The following is a 20,633-nucleotide window of genomic DNA, read 5'->3' on the forward strand; positions in this document are numbered from 1 at the left end:
ATATATATATATATATATATATATATATATATATATATATATATATATATATATATATATATATATATATATATATATATATATATATATATATATATATATATATATATATATATATATATATATATATATATATATATATATATATATATATATATATATATATATATATATATATATATATATATATATATATATATATATATATATATATATATATATATATATATATATATATATATATATATATATATATATATATATATATATATATATATGAGAGGATGCTGAACATCACGGAAGAAATGGCTATGGATTTTTCTTCTTTTAATGTCCTTATTTTCCCATAATGTCAGGAGAATGTCATCCCACTGTTTCATTCTTTACATGCTTTATCTGTTTCCCTGTTACATCCTACCTTTCCTCTCTATCACCCTGGCTGCTTTGATTCCCATAAATCTCACGATTCACTCATTATACTCAACAGGTGCTCAAAATGCCTCTTCCACCCCTCCTTCACTACTGTGCTTTCCTTCACAAGCATGCCATCACTGTTGTCTCACTGCCTGTTCTTCACATATTTATTGTTCATTACTTAATAGCATGTCGTACTGTTTGCTCAGGAATGTATACATGATCCTCGTACTTGAGTAAGGTATTTATAGCTAAAAAAACTGATTTATATTCTGAATGGGAAAATATTTTTTATAGCCATGAAACTTTTAAAAGGCATCTACTTTCATTTATAATTTTTTGGAGTACAAAACTTACTTAAAAATCAAATGTTCATATATGTAGAGGATGTTCACAGCACCATGGAAAATAATGTTAACTTTCTTGTGAATTTCACTTTTTATTTTTATCTATGTGCTGTGTCAGGTTTAGGCATGAGTTAAAGAAACTACAGCTTGGGGCCTCTGGCCTCATAATAAAGATCATTCTCACGCTATAACCACCCATGGCCTGAGAAGAAAGATGAATTCGGGCTATCTTTGAAGCTACAGTTCTGACACTAAAAGATAAAATGTCAGTTACATGAATGGCAAACGTATGTTGCCACATATCATCAACAGATACGTGTGAATTAAGAGTTAGTGTCTTATTTCGAATTATGGTTCTCGGTGTTCGTGTTAATGGGTACCTATTTCATTACCACGGGTGCCATTACAAGGGAGCACCAGCAGGGACCACGCCAGCCTGGTTTCCTAATGATGTCTCCTCAATGGCACCACCAATTAAGAGGGAACATTCAGTGTAGTAAAATAAAACTACATTTCCTCTCATTGCCGTCCATACGTGAAAAAGTTGTTTATATCTGTAAATGTCAATGATTGTACTGGCTTGTTGTTATATTTTTGTACCAGTTTTTCACATCTCTGCTAGGAGACTACACATTGTTAAAATTATTTATGAGAGCTTCATCTCAATAGATCATGACCATTAAAATATACATAATCATTAATTTTTATAACATTTATGGCAGTCCTGTACATTTGGGGGAGGCACACACTGGAGACTTTTGGAGACTTTGGCAACACTGCTGTGGAAAGCGCTCCGCGCTCCAAGCCAGTGTTGCCAGATCTACCGAATGATTTACATAGATTTACATAGAAAATCAGTTATTCTTATATCTTGGCATTTTCCTGAATTAAGGGGGGGGGGGTAAAATTTCGAATCTCATGTTAAATTCCTTATGTTCTAAGTGTAACTCCTCTCTTATTTATGATCTGCTTTCTTTCATTCAAAATTAAGGGCCAGTTTTACAGTCCAGCAAGTTTGTAAGCTCATCAACCAAACTTACAATTGGACCAAAAAAATTACTTTTATCTCTTTAGTGTTTGGCGGTGATATAAAAAAAGAGGGAATTTTAGGAAACTACACAGGAAAACTTTATTGGTATCTAGTATTGCGTAGAAGTAACGGAGCATTGTGGTGAATATGGTTTGGTTTGGGAGCTTACAATGATTGTGTTGGACTGTCGAACTGCCCATAAGAATAAGAAAGAGAGAGAATGAGAATGAGAGATCGAGAGAGAAAATGAGAATGAATGAGGGAGAATATGAGAGAGAGTGTGTGTGGTTGAAGGCGACTTAATTTGGTCCCACCAGTTGCACTTATTTCACATGTTTGGGAAACTTTGTGCTCATAGCATTTCTGATAGCACCCAAAGACCTCTACATTCCAGCAACTTGATCTGTTTGTGCGTAAAAGCCATGAAAAAGGAATTACAGATGATTTCCTTGAAATTGCTACCAGGCAATCATTCACATTCTTTTGTGTTGCTCTTTTTCTAGCCCAGTTTTCTTGCCTCTTATGTAATGTTCAGCCACAGAAATCATGAAATCATTTTATCTTAATGAGGAAATGTTATGCTGCCATCCCTGCCTCTTGAGTGCGACCAAGGGCGGAGCAAGCTGGCATGGAGACAAAATGTTGAGGTGTGTGTGTCGGGTTATCATGAGAATCGACCTCTCGTGTACCTGCGGATTAGCGCAGTCAATGTACGTACCCTTGACCCAGCCTTAAAACTGGCAACATTGAAGAACAGCTGCTACATTTTGTGGTATCTATACAAAGTCACTGTTATCATTCCACTAGAACAATATTCAAAGCTCTCTCTATATATGTATACATCCTTATTAGAAATTTATATAAATGCACTATTATGAAGTTTCATTTAGAAGTAATCTTACAATAAGGCAGTAATTGTTGCTAGTACATCTGTCGGCGCCGCATCAGGGAAATTCCCTATTGGCGCCCCACCAGACTCATCATATTGGGAATAGTATAGACGGGTTCCACGAGAAGGGAACCCCACAAGTGCCAACACGCCAGCAAAATGTATATTTGTGTAATTACTCTTTGCACTAAAACTATTAAGCCTCTGCTGGAAGGTGTGTTGATTGCACTAAGTAAAGACTAGTTATAAAATATATTTACTTATATTTATATAAGTGAAATAAAGTATATATATATATATATATATATATATATATATATATATATATATATATATATATATATATATATATATATATATATATATATATATATATATATATATATATATATATATATATATTTGGTATTTCGTTGGGGATATACCCCCAATTAAGGGAGGAAGGCGGTGCATGCCGCGCAACCACCCAGATGGCTGGTAGATGAGATGCCCAATTCTTTCCATATTTCCATAAATAAATAAATAAAAGTAAACTAAAGTAATTTAGAGTTGATATATTCTGTGACAAGAAGTGTTTAGGAATTATAGTTAAAAATGAGATCATATGAATTATATATATGAATATACATATTGGTATGAGTATGTATATATAAGGGTTAATATTCGTATAGTCTTTGACCGAGGTACTCTGCTAGTTTTCTCTTATATACAGTTACGGATGTTGACAGGATAACTAGTACTGTGTCTGGCAGGCTATTCCACAAAGCAATCCACTCGGACTGAGAAGTATATCGCCTACGTATTTCGATCTGCGCGTTGCTGTGGGGTAGAAATATTGTTATGCCGGACGTATTACTTGGGTTCCGTGTCGCCGTCACAAGACTCCGTGGGAGGGAGATATATATGAACACTTTGCACAACATCTGTAGTTTAATATTCTTCCTTAGTAGTACACTTCACTCTGACTCTTCACTGACCACTAGCTTACTATGACTGGGACTGGGACTCTCTCGCCCTCTTCTCCTATATATATCCAGAACAGTACAGTCTAGAATGTTACAGTATATTCATAGAAGTCTATGGTATATTTTAGATCATACAAGATCATGTAGCAAAAGTATGTGCGAGTTGGCAACACTTCCCGCCTGGCGCCTGGCCGCGCCCCGCGGGGCGCGGACGAGGCTTTGCTCCCCGCCCCCCTGCTCGCTCTTCCCGGAGCCTTCTAGAGCCCCATGGACGCCGGGGGAAGCTTCCAGCACAACAATATTATGTGTGAATTTAATTCCACGGGTCCTAGAGGATGTCTGGAGGGAAAATAACTCTGGATCTGGATCTGGATTAATGATGCGCAGGGCACTCAGAGGGTTGCACAGAAGAGAGGCCATTGAAAATCTTCCAGACCTTATAATAAGGCTTATATAATTATGTCAGCTCTAGCAGTCTGCCATGCACAGAGAAGAGACCCTATATAGGCATCCAGTCAGGAGGCATAGTCAAGATGTTTACCTGCAACAATAAACTATCAATCAATCAAGATGCGAAAGTCCAACAATTTCGCATGTCAGTATCCTTGTTGATAAGTACGTGGTTTCAGCAACAAACATAAAATTATAATACAATAGCGTATTACAGTGAGGAAAGATACGTAACACTATACTATTGAGAAGCAAAATGTGTGAATAAGAAGAGAGGATCGACGAGAGGAGGAGCGATACAAAAAGCGTTACAGGTCAAAAGAAGAAGAAGAAGGCAACGTTGCTCTGTGGCGCTCCAGGCATGTTTGTAAACAAAGAGAGGCAGCGGACGTTGAAGAAGAAGCTGCTCTCTGCCCCACGAATGTCTCATCCTGGTATGATTGTGGTTGTCGCTAATAAAGGGTCGCCTGCAAGCTCAATAGTCAGGATAAGCTACAGGGCTGTCTAGTACATGTGATGGGCCGAAGGACTCATGTTAAATCCCCTAGTAGCCTGCATATACCCTGATCACTCCCTGATCAAATGAGGCCTTAGGAGTGGAGCTTATTGTAGTGGTTCTAGACATTGAAAAGCGCGACAAGGACCAGATGAGGATCTTGGCTACAGGCACTGATGCAGTCCATGTTCCCATATAGTGGCAAGGAAGAATTCTACCACTGAACCACCAATGTTAAAGTGGTATGCTTTACTCTGTTCCTCAAGGTATGTATAAGGGCTCTTAATATCATAACTCATCATTATCTGTACTTCCAGAGCAACAAGTGCAGTCTGCCAGGAGCAGCAGCAGCAGCAGTAGTAGTAGTAGTAATACAAAGCAGTAGTAGCATGCACCACTGTCATTCTGGCTTCATAGGTAGGTAAGGTAAAGTTGGGGGCATACGCTGTAGCAGTGTGTGGCCTCGGTGCTCATCTTCATAGCTAGGAGCAATATTCCATTTGGGAAAGATCAGATTCTTCCACAGCACTGTCATATGGGCTTCTATTTTGGTTTTAAATTTTTGCAAGGTCCAGGTCTTACCAGGATGTCTTACCAGGGTGAGCTCCACAGGCATGGAGCTCCAAACATGCCAACACACCACAGTATATAGATGATATAGATGATGATGTTCATTTATTTTTTGGGGGGGGTTGTTAAATGTTTTACTTTGTAGACTGATATAGAAAGTTTACCTGTATTGAATGAAACATTGGAGTTGTCATGATTGCTTTATTTTTTGTGTCATAATTTTAAGATTCTCATCATTAAACACATTTATACATTCTACTGCTCTCTTTGCAGGATACTGTAACCCACAATGCCTGGCTGCGTGATTGATGCAACACCTATAGCAGTAGATTTTTGGAGGCCTGCAAATGCACCAGGGGTAAAATATACGTTCAGGGAAATTCTAAATTCTCTGCAATACTTAGGCCTTTTTAAGAGATACAAAAGCAAAACTCTGTCTGGACACTTGATCATGTAGGCAATGGGCCCATGCTCGATCATGGCATCTTCTTGCCCTAGCTCTGCATTTGGTTGACTCTCTAGCCATGCAATATTGTTCAGTATAACAAAATTGAGCTACCAAGCTTTGCCACCTGTTTAACTGCAATGTGTCCTCTGTTTAGAACCCACCCACACACATGCACACACGCCACTCCCGTGGCGCAACTGGTTAGAGCCAGGCTTCACGGTCTGACAGGGCGGCGGTTTGAGCCTGCTCAGGGTGGATTCTTTCCGTTGACTAGGAGGGGTTACTGTCTCCCCTTGAGCAAGGGGGATGGGTTGTGTGGTGTGTGAGGCCCTGGCAGTACCCATAGATCGACGATAAAAAGCACTTTCTCATGTTGGGAGGGTACATGCTGGCGATTACGAGTCCAACTCATGATCAGGCTGTGATGAATTACACCAACACAACCCTCTGCATAATGATCTGGCAGGCTTTTTGACTACCTCCACCATCTTGGTAAAACTTGGTAGCTCAATTTCGTAACATTGCACAACGTTGCATGGCTAAAGGGTCAAATGAACACAGGGCTGGGGTGAGGCAAGCACATGAGGACAGAGTCGGGGAAGGGGGAGAGGGTAGGAGGTGCGGGAATGCTGCCCTTGTCGCAGTAGGACATTTGAATAATATTATATTTGAATTTTGTAATGTAAATTTCAGCATACAAATAATTTATGACCGGCCTGTTGGTCCCAGACCCTATCATAACTTGAAGACTGCCTGTATTACTAATATTATTGGCCTGGTTGTAAGTATGAGCAGTTGTGAGTCACATACATCGTAAGTTGAGGACTATCTGTGTATTGAAAGGTTGATGATTGAAGGATATTGGTTAATGCGGATTACTAGAAACTGTAATCTAAAAAAGAGGTCAGGCATTAACACATGATGCAGTAGGGTGTGTGCAGCAGTCTGTTCCATTGCAACAATAAAAAATTATGTTGTGCCATTTTTCCATCAGTCAAATTAAAAACAGTCAAGTAGCAGGGAATACCATATGATTAACAAGAGAGTCAATTAAAACATTATAGATATGGGTAATATTGTGTTAGATTTTGTTTGTGCTAACTACTGCCTTCTTTCTCCAGGCACGTCTGTTCTTTCTTACACACCTCCATCAGGACCACACTGAGGGACTGTCATCAACATGGCGCTTGCCCATATACACATCCCCAATCACAGCCCTCTTACTTAAGAGTAAATACAAGGTGAGAAATAGTTCATGGTAAAATACCTTATAATTGAATTGAAGCAATAGTATAATACTAGAGCAGTAAGAAAAGCAGCAAGTGCCCATGTGAGTAGTAAGTCAACTATTCTTTTCAAAGAAAATTTTTATATTTTATTATAAGCTATAACATTTTTTCTGGTTAAGCCATACAGTGTTGACTTTCGATGAAGAAGGAGTCATGTCATGTTGCTTTTTTTTCAAATTGGTCTTATTTGTTTCAAAAACTCATTATTATTGTTTTGAAGTCAAATATATATATTCGTATGCTTTTCTGATTTTATTTTCAAGTAGTAAAATCATACATGAAGATATAGGAATAAAGCACTCGCAAAATATGCAAAATATAGGGTAGGGGCAGGTCTGTCTGGATGAGGAATGCAGTGTCCTCAACCCCCCGAGCTGTCTTTCTTCCTTTTCTCTTCCTGTTCATGTATCTTAATTTCTTTGGGTAGCTGGAGGATCCATCCTCCCAGGGGTCCTGTGTCCCTGACCTTTGGTGAGCAGTCAGTCCAGTCAGTCAGTCAGTCCCCTGATTTGGTCTGGTTGGGGTAGGGGTTTGCACCCTCTCCCCCACCGAAAAAAAATTCCTTGCCAAAAACAAAGTAAAAATTAGAGGTCGGGGTCGTGACATGAGCCTTGACCCCGATCCGGTTTTGCCGGGGAGCCTGACTGCTCGGCAGGCTTCCCCAGTGCATCCACATCTGGGGAGCCTGCTGCCAGTGACAGGTGTTGGGCAAAGCTTATGGGACCCCTGCACCTTGAAGGAGGAAGGGCTCCCAGCCCCTCTCTTTGTTTTAGGGGTAGCTGGGGTGGTGCAAAAGCCGTGCCAGTCCGCAGATCCAGTCCTGGGGTTAACTTTTGAAGGGCTTTGGATGTGGGCTCCTGGAATGTCCAGAGCCTCTTGGACAATGATCAACTGCCCTACCTATCAAATGAGCTCAGAAGGCTGAGGGTAGACATATTGGGACTCTCTGAGATGAGGAGGCCTGGCAGTGGTGAGATCAGTGATGGGGGGTACACCTACTACTGGTCTGGCATGAGCAATGGCTTCCATTTTAAAGGGTTAGCTATGGGCATCTCCAGCCAACTGCAGCCATTTGTGGTTGAGGTTACTCCAGTTGATGAGTGTATAATGCAAGTGAGGCTGAAGCACACACTGTGGTTCATGTCTCTTGTTACAGTGTACGCTCCTACCGAGATGTGTGAAACGGAAGAGAAGACGTTCTACGCCAAACTTGACTTTGTATTAGACCAGTGCCCTCCCCGGGACACACTCTTTGTCCTGGGCGACTTCAATGCTATAGTGGCATTGACAGGGTTGGCAAAAAGCTATGTGTTGGTCCCCATGGTTCTGATACCAAAAACATCAATAGTTCTCTCTTCCTGAATTTTGCAAGATCCAGGAGGTTAAGAATTGCGAGTTCCTGGTACCAGAGATCAGACTACATTGCTGGACTTGGTATAGCGATGCCAGAGGGGTAGCTAAGGAGACTGATCACATCCTCGTAAGTACTCGTGGGAGGATCCTTCAGAACGGCAGATTTTTTGGGGGTGCTGAGTTCTTTGGACCTGATCATGGGCTTGTTGTTGCAACACTCAGGCTTCATATCAGGTGAAAAAGATTCTAGATATGCAACAATACTGTGTTCCATCTCTTGAGACAGTAAGACCTGGCATGTGCTCAGGAGTAATGCAGTGGCAGTTTCAAATCGGTTCAATGTGTTCAGCATTCTCGAGGATCCTGTAGAACTGTGGGATACCTTCAAACATGAGACTCTTTGAGCTGCCAAGAAGTGCATTGGAGAGTGCTCGAGATCTAGGAGTGGAGACTGGAGAATATCAAGGAGAATCGTGCTGCCAGACTTGCTGGGAACTGGTACAAATACAGGGCTTTGTCATGTAGGACTAGAGCTCTCCTGAGGAGAGACATGGAGAGGTATGTCAGGGGTCTCACTGAGGAAGTCGAGGGCCATTTAAATGCGAATGACCTCCGACCTGTTTACCAAGCCCTGAAGAAGCTGTGCTCCAAGTCTCCCTCTCAGGTAACCGCTATCCAAACAGCTGATGGCTGCCTTGTATCGGACATGGATGGGCAGAGGGCCCATTGGGCTGAGTACTGTGGGCAGCTGTACATTGTGTTCCCTCCGAATGGGCAGCTTCCAGTTTGCTGGGCTGCATGTGGTGGATGCTGATCCACCCATCGATGAAAGCCCACTCTCCCTTGACGAGGTCAAAAAGGCTGTGGCAGTGTTAAGGGATGAAAAGGCACATGATACTTCTAACATCAGTGCAGAGCTGCTCAAAGCTGGAGATGAGGCTTCACCTCCAGGTGTGTCACAATTACATAATGATTAGTATTATCATGTAAAAAATATTTTTACTAATATGATTTATCATTATTTATTATTATTATAATTATTATTATTATTATTATTATTATTATTATTATTATTATTATTTATTGTTGTTGTTCTTGTTATTATTTATGTTATTTCTTTCATACAGCTGCCAGAAAGTATAATAAAGGAGCTAGAGGTTGGACAAAGCTACTTAATTCCTTTAGATGAAGGCAGCAATACCATCACAGTTACTGTCTTTGATGCTAATCATGTTCCTGGAGCAGTCATGTTCCTCTTTCAAGGTGAGCTAAGTAATATATTACTAACATTTTACTTCCTTGCCAAGCTACTGTGAGAAGTTTTAGTAATTAAAAGTAGTTGTAGGATAATTAGGTTCTAGAAGAAATTATTAAAAAAATGTTTTCATTGTTTATTGACTCCTTTATTGCAGAATATGAATGCAGGATGGATTAGAAAATGAGCTGCAAAGTTTTATTTTTAGAAACATTGTTTCCTCAGCCCTAGTATAAAGCATAAAGACTCACCAGTGTAATGAAGCTACAATGAAACCTCGACCTCTATAGTTAGAGCCAAAAGTTATATATATATATATATATATATATATATATATATATATATATATATATATATATATATATATATATATATATATATATATATATATATATATATATATATATATATATATATATATATATATATATATATATATATATATATATATATATGAAAATAAGCTGAGTGAAAATACTGACCTAAGATAATTTGTAAAAGGTTAGAGGGATTAGGGTTTTAAAGGTGTGATAAGCTTTATTAACACAAAAATCAGAACAAAGATGACTGACCATGGTAACATTATAGCAGAGGTTTAATGGCAGTGGAGGTATAGGATGGATATAATGCAATATTGAACACTGGAGGCTTACCCCCACACACACACACACACACTTACTATAATGAACATACCAAGAATGACATCCTCAGAAAGCAAGCCTGTAGATTTTTCAACATTCTGTATGGTTGGGAAGGATTAACCCTTTAACGCCCAGTGGATCATATTCGGTGTCCGTCTTTGGCGGCCTGTGTCTAAAACATGGTAAGTAAAATTAATTTAAGATAGAAGTTCAGGTATTAACCCCCTCGGTACCATGCTTCGCAAAAACCTTCCCCTGGTGCCAAGCAAATTTGGATTTTTTGTTTTTTGCAGAAAAGTGTTCAGAATGATTAGATAACACATAATTGATACATTTTACTACTCACTTCTGAAAATTTCCATGATTTCTAGGCGCCAGAAGTTTCCGATATTTGGAGTGTTACATCCCATAGACTTACTCGCCCCAGGGAGCTCGTCTATTAAACTTCGGCCTTTTGGCCTAAGAGACAATAGAGGGTTCGAAAACCCTCCTTGCTTGGGCATAATGTGAGTGGCGAGGCATCGGCACCTTACTTTCCTCACCACTCGAGCTACCATTATCACTATACAGTACCCTCTCAAGCTTCGCGCTTCCTTCATTCCGAAGGTAAAGCACTAAACTCGAGGATTGCGAAACTCGAGGTATTGAAATACATGAAAAAGCACTTATTGATTCCGGCGACTTGACTCCCTTGTTATCACAATTTTTTTTTACTTTACTCTCTTATTATCTCAAAATACATACCTTGGTAATAGGCAGAAAATGGGAAGTGAGAAGAGGTCGTTCTGAAGCCGCAGTTGTGTGTTATGGTATAATCTGCTAACTCTTTGTTATATATCATCAAATCACTAACATCATGATTGACTTTTCAATGCCTATTGAACGTAAACTGCCGCCGCAATCGCAAAATAGCTCGCAGAAAGGTTCATCTTGCTTACTGCTTCCATATTTCCCTCACCGCTCACAAAGACCACAAGCGGACCAAAAAGAACAAATCCAGGTAAATTAACACTTTTAATGCTGTGTATTCCCACAGCGCGCATGTGTGATGGACAGCAGAATGACTAATTTCAGCGGGAAGATATTTTTTGCAACACCAGCCAGTGTATAGTGGACCTTCTTCTTTTGACCTGTAATGCTTTGTATCGCTTCTTAGGTCCTCCTCCACATTTTTATACTTCACAACATGCACTTAGGGCCGCTTTCACAGTCATTTTGTTTGTATTGATTGTTACCAATGGCGGCGATCGCTGCTCTAGTATTTCCACGTGAAACTGGCCGATGGGTAGTGATGTGATGTGATGGTGTCGGAGGTATTGCCTTTACAACAGCACCTCGTGGCGGCTGCAGGTTTAGCCTCACCCCGCACCTTACCACACTCTCAGCACCTGTCGCTTTCTCTGCAGCCACCACTACCCCATAAGCCAATTTCACGTGGAAAACTATAGCGTCAATTGCCGCCATTGGTAACGATCAAAACCAACAGTGACTGAAAGCAGCCCTTATTTACTTCACAGTGCACACTTATACACTTCACCCTGTACTTAGGTGTTTTTTCTGTTCTTTTCTTTCCCTGATTTTGGTTTTCTATGCCCTTTTGCTATTTTCCAGTGTTACTTTTCACCGTCGCTGCCATGCATTACAGGTCAAAAGAAGAAGAGGAAAATATCACTGGGAGATCTACAATTTTCATAGACTCGTTCCACAGCACGGGGTGTTCTCTTATCTTGTTAATCAAGTAGAAAGCAAAGCAGCTCTGCCAGTCCATTTTACGAGTCTCTTGGTGGGCCATTTTCCACTGCTCCTCTTTCCTCAGCCACTGCTGTCGTCTGTTTGTTTACATACAGCCGTGAGGTACCCACGTACCCACGCTCGTACTCACATCCGTTTTCCATTCATACGGACAACCAATAACTCGCTCCCGGTTGGGCATGCGGGCAACCGCGGTTGCCCATAGCCCCAATGGTTGGACACCGCCTTTTAAGGCAGCACGCATGACGCCGACGGTAGGTAGATGTGACCCGAACATGTCAAATGAGCACGAAACTCGTGGCGGTAATGCGTGAAAGTCATGATGGTAAGAATTTAGGATTAGGCGCTAAACTCGAGGGTCGCGAAACTCGGATAGCGTGAAACTCGAGACGGTACTGTATATATAATCTTTATCAAGGTCACTATCAGACTCAGTCACTCGAATCACTATCCGTGAAGTCACTAGGGGCTTCATCAAGGGCACGAGCAAAGTTGGACGTTCGCAAAATATGCTTTGCGCGGCGAGACATCCTTCCTGCACTGCGGTTAGGTCAGGAAAGGGACCCGTACCCTCGGGATCTCTAGAGGCTTGGTGTGTGTGTGTGTGGGGGGGGGGGGTGAAGATCAGGAGGGGTAAAGGTATGAAAAGTGTCCTGACAAAGTATGAAAAGTTTCTCATTCAAAATAAGGCCACGGCGATTTTTCTAAATTGCCGCTGTAGATAAACGGCACTGGCACACAGCGTGCGCCTACCTGCCGCCATAAATACACGGCGCTGGCACCCTAGGGGTTAAGCAGAAGTGATAGAACCCATTTTTAGCAGTGAAATTAAATTCTGTCTGGTGGTCATGTAATTAGCAGGAATTGTTTTTCGCTTATTTTTCGTTATGTGACTTACATGAATGTTCTGTGAAAAATCGCTCTGAAATATATTTTCAATTTCTATATCCTTTTCACTATATATGCACAACTGTATGTGCATGACATATCAATTGAATTATCTTGACTATCACAACATCTACCGAATTGCCAGTGCACTAAAATTAGAGGTGACAAATATGATCCACTGGGCAGAACCGTTAGCAGTGGCAGGCCGGGCGGCCCAGTGTGTACACAGTTGCATAAGAGCACACTGAGTACATCCTCTTCGTTCTCTGACCTTGTGAGTGAGTAGGCTACTTGGCTGTTTGAAAAGTTACTGTGATCAACAATTCCAATAGTGAACAATGTCTAAAGATACTGTGAATGTCTCAGTGTGCAAGAGGCTATCGACTTGTTATATAGCGATGAGCTCAATATTGATGATGATGTAGAGGGAATAGACATGGTAAACATTCCTCCGGGATGATGATTTAACTAATTAAGTTTCATCAGAATTTGTCTGTTGATGAGATGATGGTCAGATACTATGGTAATCATGGTCTGAAACAATTCATCAGGGGGAAGCCGATTAGGTTTGGATATAAGCTGTGGGCACTTTGTGGCAAAGAGGGTTATTGCTACAAATTTGACTTGTACTGTGGTCATGATGGTTGTCTGACACTCCAAGAAATGACTTTAGGCACACGCTTTGTTCTGGATATGTGCAGTGTGATTCATGATCCCAACAGTCACATCGCGTGGCCTCCTAACCAGTAACACTAAAAACCGATAAAAAGCATTGATTTTTGCTCATGTATACTTTATGAATAAAAGTCTAAAGTTGATAATGTTTAGATTGCTCTGTTTGCAATGCGAGAGAAATATGCAGATGCCAAGTATAAGAAAGCTCTGGAAACAGCCATTTTTTTGTAATACCTGAAACAATAAAAAAATGATATTTATGATTGATTTTTCCTGTTAATGTGCATAATGCATTGAACCAAATTAATCTAAAACTCTATGCATTTGTGTAAGTGTGTGAGAGATACGTGTGAGCAATAGACGGCGGAGTGTGTATCTTGGCGCGTACCAAAATGGAAGCGAGATGCTACCCGATCCGCCCAGTGGATCATATATGTCACCTTCTGTAACTCTCGTCTGGTTTGACTTATGTTTTTTTTCCTTGAGGATGTCTTAGTTAAGTTACAATTACACACCTTACCAAAAATTACTAGAATCTGAACACGGGAAATGGATCTGGGTTTAAATGGGTTAACTGGTAATAATGAATTATTTACACAGAGTTTGATCTCTTGCCCAGGGTATTTTGGCAATATCCTGTACTGTGGAGACATGCGATGGAGCCCAGAGATGCTGGAGGACCCTGTGTTGCAAAATGTTGTGAATCATCGAGAGCTGGACATACTGTACCTTGACAACACATACTCTGCTCCCTACTGCCAGTTTCCATCCAGAGAAGAGGTCAAGAAGCAAATTTTCCAAATAATTGAGTATGTAAGATAGCAATATTGCACTCATGTTCTGTAAGAAACATGAGCATTCAGAATAGACACAAGCTGAATTAATTAATTAAAGAGAAGGCTGCTTTCCTGGAGCCCCTAAAAACTATCCCTATCAGACTAATTGAAGGAAATTAAATTAATTCATAATAAGAATGTAATCTGCAGTAGTATTTTATATAGAAATTGTGTTTACCACCACACACACACACACACACACACACACACACACACACACACACACTCTGTGGCGCAACTGGTTAGAGCGCTGCGCTGCCAGGCTTCACGGTCTGATAGGGCGGCAGCTCAAGCCCGCTCAGGCTGGATTCTTTCCGTTGACTAGGAGTAGTTACTGTCCCCCCTTGAGCAAGGGGGATGGGGTGTGTGGTGTGTGAGGTCCTGGCAGTACCCAGAGATCGAAGATAAAGAGCACTTGCTCATGTCGGGAGGGTACCTGCTGGCGATTACGAGTCCAACACGTGATCAGGCCGTGGTGAATTACACACACACACACACACACACACACACACACACACACACACACACACACACACACACACACACACACACACACACTCCGTGGTGCAACTGGTTAGAGTGCTGCGCTGCCAGGCTTCACTGTCTTACAGGGTGGCGGTTCGAGCCCGCTCAGGCCGGATCCTTTCCATTGACTAGGAGTGGTTAATGTCTCCCCTTGAGCAAAGGGGATGGGGTGTGTGGTGTGTGAGGTCCTGGCAGTACCCATAGATCAACGATAAAGAGCACTTGCTCATGTCAGGAGGGTACCTGCTGGCGATTACGAGTCCAACTCGTGATCAGGCCATGGTGATTTACACACACACACACACACACACACACACACATATACACACACACATGCATGCACACACACAGTGTGTGTGTGTGTGTGTGTGAGCATATATATATATATATATATATATATATATATATATATATATATATATATATATATATATATATATATATATATCTATATATATATATATATATATATATATATATATATATATATATATATATATATATCTATATATTTTTTTTTTCCAGTGGGTATCCTGACCATGAGATAAAGATTGGAATCAACACTCTGGGACGAGAGAGACTCTTAGAAGAGATAGCTCAGAGGTATCGTGAGAAAATTCTTGTCAGTCAAGAGAAGTTTGACCAGCTTCAGTTACTTGGTTGCCTTGATGTCTTTACCACTGATCCTGAGCAGTCTCGGATTCATACTTTTCCAAAGAGACAGGTTAGTTACTCAAATGTAATGTGCACCTTCCATCCTTAATCCCTAGTCTTTGGGGCATTAAAGTAATATAGCAGAAACATCTCAAGTAATTGACGTCTTTCTCTTTTGATTTTGCGGCACCCTTGTCATTAAGCCACGAGTTTTGAAAAATCAACCGCTTTGGTGCGAATCGCCTTAACTCCCTTATTTCTGGGGCTACAGAAATGTTATTGGTATCAATCAATGGCAAAATGCAAGGGATTTAATTCACGACCGGTCTCGAAAATTGACTCAAAAGGATCGAAAATCGAATAAATTCTCAAAAAACGACTAGGAAAAAAATGTATTTTTGAGTTCCCAACCTTGAGACCCACTCATTTTTTGAGAAATTCAAAAAACTTATTTAACAAATGATTTAGCCCTGCCAATGTGCTTTCCAAAATGATGCATAACCTTTCCCTACTCCCAGTAGTTTCATTGCTAGAGCTCGAAACGTAAACCCTGTCGAGAGCGATTTTGACAAACTCCAGACATTTTGCCGTTTTTGTCTAATGTGGCCTTGCCATTGCCTCTAGAAGGCTGTAATTTGGCATGTAGCCCCTCTTGGTAATGTAGTTTTACCAACTCAAAGGAATTTTTGATAGCTCGATTCTAAATTTTTCGTCGAGCCATCACAAAATAGTCTGTTTTCGACCCTTTTGCTGCGATTTGGACTCGTCTTAGTTTTATGCTTATAACTTTTTTATTTATTAAATGTTTTCCTATTTTTCTATTCTGATTAATAATCTGTATTAAAAGAGCTTTCATTTGCCACCAAGCACGCCTTCCTAGCTTCAGTAGTTTTCGCTTGGGCTTGACCGGAATTCGCGACGAACATTCGCCGAATCTGACTCATTTCACGCGCTGCGACGAAAAACCTTCCTGACGCCACAAAAATTAATATATGCATAAAAATTCATACATGAGCACTTCAATATGTTGACTATCTTGTATTAACCCCTTCACTATGGCCGGGCAAAAACAGCACCCCATGCCGTATCTGGGATCACCGTGTGCGCCAAATTTTAAATGTCGCTATTGAATATAACAAGTTTTCAGCCATAAACTCAACATAATCATCTTGTATTATATATGAAAACATGCAGAATTAAATGGTGCATATAAAGAAACTCTCTACAGCCGGGCCAAAACAGCGCCCTGCGCCGTATCTGGGATTGCCGCACGCGCCAAATTTCAAATGACGCTATTGAATATAACAAGTTTTCAGCCATAAACTCAACATAATCATCATGTATTATATATGAAAACATGCAGAATTAAACGGTGCACATAAAGAAACATAAATTAATTGATAATTTTAAGATGTAAGCATAAATATAAAGATAAAATATCTCGTATATTGGCTAAAGCGAGCCAGGACGCAGTATGCGCGGTCTCGGATATGGTACGGGGCACGCAACGAGGCATGCAAGGATGCAGTATACGCGTCTTCATGTTGAAGAGGTTAAAACCATTTTAAGATATCTATATAAAAAAGTTACTATTTTTATATAATCATTTCACTATATAAATCAACCTATATTAAGCACCTTGTAATACATGTTATTTCTTAATTTTTTTTTAGTATTCAAACATATTTCCTCCCACTGAATTTAGTAATGTGTATAATTTTCTTTCCTAAATAACCCATCTTTATCCTCCATTCTAAGAATGCTATCCATAGTGGCATAGATAGAAAAGTTCTCATATCCACTCATGGAATCAGTTTATCCTTATTGCATTTTTCTCATTCATCTTTCACATATTCTCCTATATTGTACTTATTTAAATTTTGAAAACGTGCTTCTCTCCATACATAGTTACTCCTTAAACAACACTTTACAAAGTAGGTCTAGCTGTGAAAGAGGCTGTAGGCATTTTACTCTGCCTTGATGGCCCAGGTTCAGTTCCTCGTCAGTTTATAGTATTCTACTTTTAAATTTCACCACACAAAAACAATACGAACTATTAAAAACAAAATTCATAAGAGATTTTCTTGGTTTCTGCTTCACAACATGTGCTAAAAAGTTGATATATCATTAGTTTTGAATAAAAATAAATGCAACTAACAAATAAAAAGCACCCTTTCTACATCGTCTCAGGAAATGTTTTTACTTTTCCATTAATATCTCATGGTGCTAATTGTCATATTAGAAATCTGAAGGAAACAAGAATTCTCATAAAATTCTACTCTTATAAATGCATTTACCTTGAAAAGTTGAAAAACTGTTCATACACACTTTATTCTGCATCTATAAATGGGCCTATAAATTGTTGTTTTGTAATTTTTTTATTATGACATATAAAACTAAAACTAATAACAAAGCCACTGATGTATTATTGATAAGGATGAGAGCAGTCTTTGGGGGTGAAAATTGCTAAGAAACAAAATATTTCAGCACAGAAGAACTGCCTGGAGGTGGCCAGAGCAGGGATTCTACAAATAGGCACAGAAAATAAAACTTATTAAAACTTATGGAACGTGAGAAGGTTAACAAAATTAAAAGCATATGTTAGCATTGGGGAAATGAGTTACTGAAACATTTATTATATATTTTTGACAGATGCAAGTAGCTACACATAAGAAATGGAATGAAGAGTATCCAACAATCAGCATCATCCCTACAGCTCTTTTTGTGGGTTGGAAGAATGGTCCTTACAGTTCTCAGTCAGAAAATGGTATGTATGTTGTACCATACAGTGATCACTCATCATACCCAGAGCTGATGGATATGGTATCATCGCTGGCTCCCCATCAGATATATCCACTCGTGAAACACTGGTCAAAATCAGGTTGGTGGTCTGACATATCTGCTCCAGATCAGACCATAAAAGCAGATATGACTGTATACAGGCATCTGCTTTCATTACCTCCACCTGATCCAGTTATCATTCCTGAAAGTGTGATTAGATTAATGAGTAGAGAGGCTCCGAGGGTTCTCCACATTCAGCCACGTAAGTATATGCTTCGGAAGGGTTTGTCACCCAGGAGTAGTAAAATTCGAGGTGTGATGCACTCCTCTCCCAGGTCCTATTCATTGCATTCTTTCTCACCTGCTTCAGCAGCCACCCCAACATCATCATTTACCCTGGGAAGTAGGAGAAATCTTTACAATGAGAGAAATGCAGCAGCCACCCCAACATCATCAATTGCCCTGGGAAGTAGTAGGAATGTTTACAGTGAGAGATATGCAGCAGCCACCCCAACATCATCAGCTACCCTGGGAAGTAGTTCAAATATTCACAAAGAGAAAAATACTAAGCAATATGAAAAATGTATTCAGCCAGCAAGAAGAAAATTGTTACTGCCATCAGAGGAAGAAAGCATAACCTCCAGAGAAAGGGAAGCAGAGTTGATAAAGAAGAGAAAACTGGAGAAACATATTTCAGATAGAAGAGATGCATTAATAAAGGAAACTGCAGACTTTGCAGCATGCAAAGTTAAAGAACTAAATGCTCAGACTGCATCAAGGAATATAGAGGATGAGTTACAGGTCATGGTACAAAATTCAAAATTAATTTTGGAATCACTTTCACATCTTGACAGTCTTTTATAACAAATTTCCTATGATGATTATCATGTATTTGATTTTCAGTGATTTTCAGAGGCAGCCACTGAAGCATAGTTGGAAAAATGCCATCAAAGATATGACAATGACATTTTTTTTTACTTGTACAAAGAATTTAAAGCAATAACTAATTAGAATATGTTTAGTTCTTAGACCTACTGCTGTCATAAAAGAACAGTTAAGGTACAAATATTTTATATACAATACCAAGTGGTACAACCACAGCTTAGCTACACTAGAAATAAATAAAACCATTACTTCTGTGTTGATGGTTTACTCTTATCTATTTGGTAAAATAAATGTTGCTCATATCTATATTTTTATTGGTATGTCCTCATAGTTTTCTTGGGTATGCCTAATTTTATGAACAATAATGACAGAACAAGTCTACAAAAGGCTAGTCCATCTGCATTATTTAAACTAACAATTAAGTGAGAAATGGGGGCTCCTGTAGCCCAGTGGGTTGAGTCTCCGCCTTGCGTGCCGGCGAGATGCTGGAGCGTATAGGTTCGAGTCCTCACCGGTGCCATTGGGAGTGGAAAGGTGGGCTCTTTCCGTCACCCCAGCCCCGTTGTTGGGCCTCCTTTTGAAGGATTGGGCATCTTTACCAGCCGTCTGGGTGGTTGCGCGGCATGCACCCCTTGAGGTATATTCCCAACGAACTAAAAAAAAAAGGAAATTTTAGCCATGAATTAAAGATGATGCAAAATTCAATCAACAAATACACCCACTAATTTCTTTCTGAGGTTCAACTATAGCCCCTTTTCTCAACCCTGGAGTCGCCAAGCGTTTTTCCTGGGGTCGCCAATACCTCAAAATATCAGACAAGGTGTTACTATATCATAATAACACATACAAAACTATACTAGTGAGGTCGCGGTCATGTCTAGAGGTGCATGATTGGGGTCGTCTGAAAAAGAAAAAAGTTGGGAACCACTGATCTATAGATTACAAGCCAAATTCATAATTAAAAGTATTCAGAATTATAAATTAAGTTCATAGTCACTTTAATTCTGCTGTTCATTGTAAAAGCTACATTTTTTATTATTTCGGGCTGATTGATACTGGGAGAGCCTAGGTAAAGTTGAGGGTGCTACATTTATCCCGGTGTAGTGGTCAAAGGCAAACGAGATGGAGATGAGCACCGGAGCCTCGCGCAGCTTAACGTATGTCCCCAAGTTTACTATAAAACATGTGCGCTGTTGATCATGAAAACAAAGTATTTGGAACTGAAGATATTAAAATATTATAAGGTAGCAAGAAGACTAATTTCACTAAGGGTTAACCAGACTACTAGCTGTTGGGAGTTGGTTACGGGAGTTTGTTAATTGCCTCGAAACTGTAATGACGCTACTCGGGGTATATTCAGATGGATATTAACGTATTGAAATGGTACGATTCCTAAGGTGAGTGAGGCGACCAGTATCCGCCAGTTTCATTAGGTAAATTATGAAGCAGCAAGGGAGATCATTTTACGCACTCTACTAATCCGTTTTCTA

At 39.8% G+C, this 20,633-nt stretch overlaps 1 protein-coding gene across 3 annotated transcripts; it reads left to right on the top strand.

Moving 5' to 3' along the window:
* The first annotated feature begins 4,401 nt into the window (after window positions 1–4,401).
* On the top strand, window positions 4,402–19,445 carry LOC127007392 (5' exonuclease Apollo-like). Of its 3 annotated transcripts, XM_050878316.1 has the most exons (8): window positions 4,465–4,529; window positions 4,909–5,008; window positions 5,435–5,519; window positions 6,731–6,850; window positions 9,379–9,514; window positions 14,082–14,271; window positions 15,349–15,547; window positions 18,130–19,445. In XM_050878316.1, exons 3-8 carry the CDS (start codon window positions 5,451–5,453, stop codon window positions 19,120–19,122), a joined length of 1,707 nt encoding a protein of 568 aa, XP_050734273.1. In that variant the 5' UTR covers window positions 4,465–4,529; window positions 4,909–5,008; window positions 5,435–5,450; the 3' UTR covers window positions 19,123–19,445. The 3 variants fall into 3 exon arrangements, with proteins under 3 accessions (XP_050734272.1, XP_050734271.1, XP_050734273.1); XM_050878315.1 differs by lacking the exon at window positions 4,909–5,008 and having other exon boundaries at window positions 4,402–4,529; XM_050878314.1 differs by lacking the exon at window positions 4,909–5,008 and having other exon boundaries at window positions 4,436–4,857.
* Window positions 19,446–20,633: the final 1,188 nt, after the last annotated feature.

Source organism: Eriocheir sinensis, chromosome 35 (assembly GCF_024679095.1).
Source record: "Eriocheir sinensis breed Jianghai 21 chromosome 35, ASM2467909v1, whole genome shotgun sequence".
Lineage (NCBI taxonomy): Eukaryota > Metazoa > Arthropoda > Malacostraca > Decapoda > Varunidae > Eriocheir > Eriocheir sinensis.

What these genes read in the sequence shown, in the direction of transcription:
- LOC127007392 (XM_050878315.1), top strand. Translation starts at nt 5,451, where the DNA reads ATGCCTGGCTGCGTGATTGATGCAACACCTATAGCAGTAGATTTTTGG. An exon ending in TACTTAAGAGTAAATACAAG is followed by an intron (nt 6,851 to 9,378) that starts GTGAGAAATAGT and finishes TCTTTCATACAG; the next exon opens with CTGCCAGAAAGTATAATAAA. An exon ending in CAAATTTTCCAAATAATTGA is followed by an intron (nt 14,272 to 15,348) that starts GTATGTAAGATA and finishes TTTTTTTTCCAG; the next exon opens with TGGGTATCCTGACCATGAGA.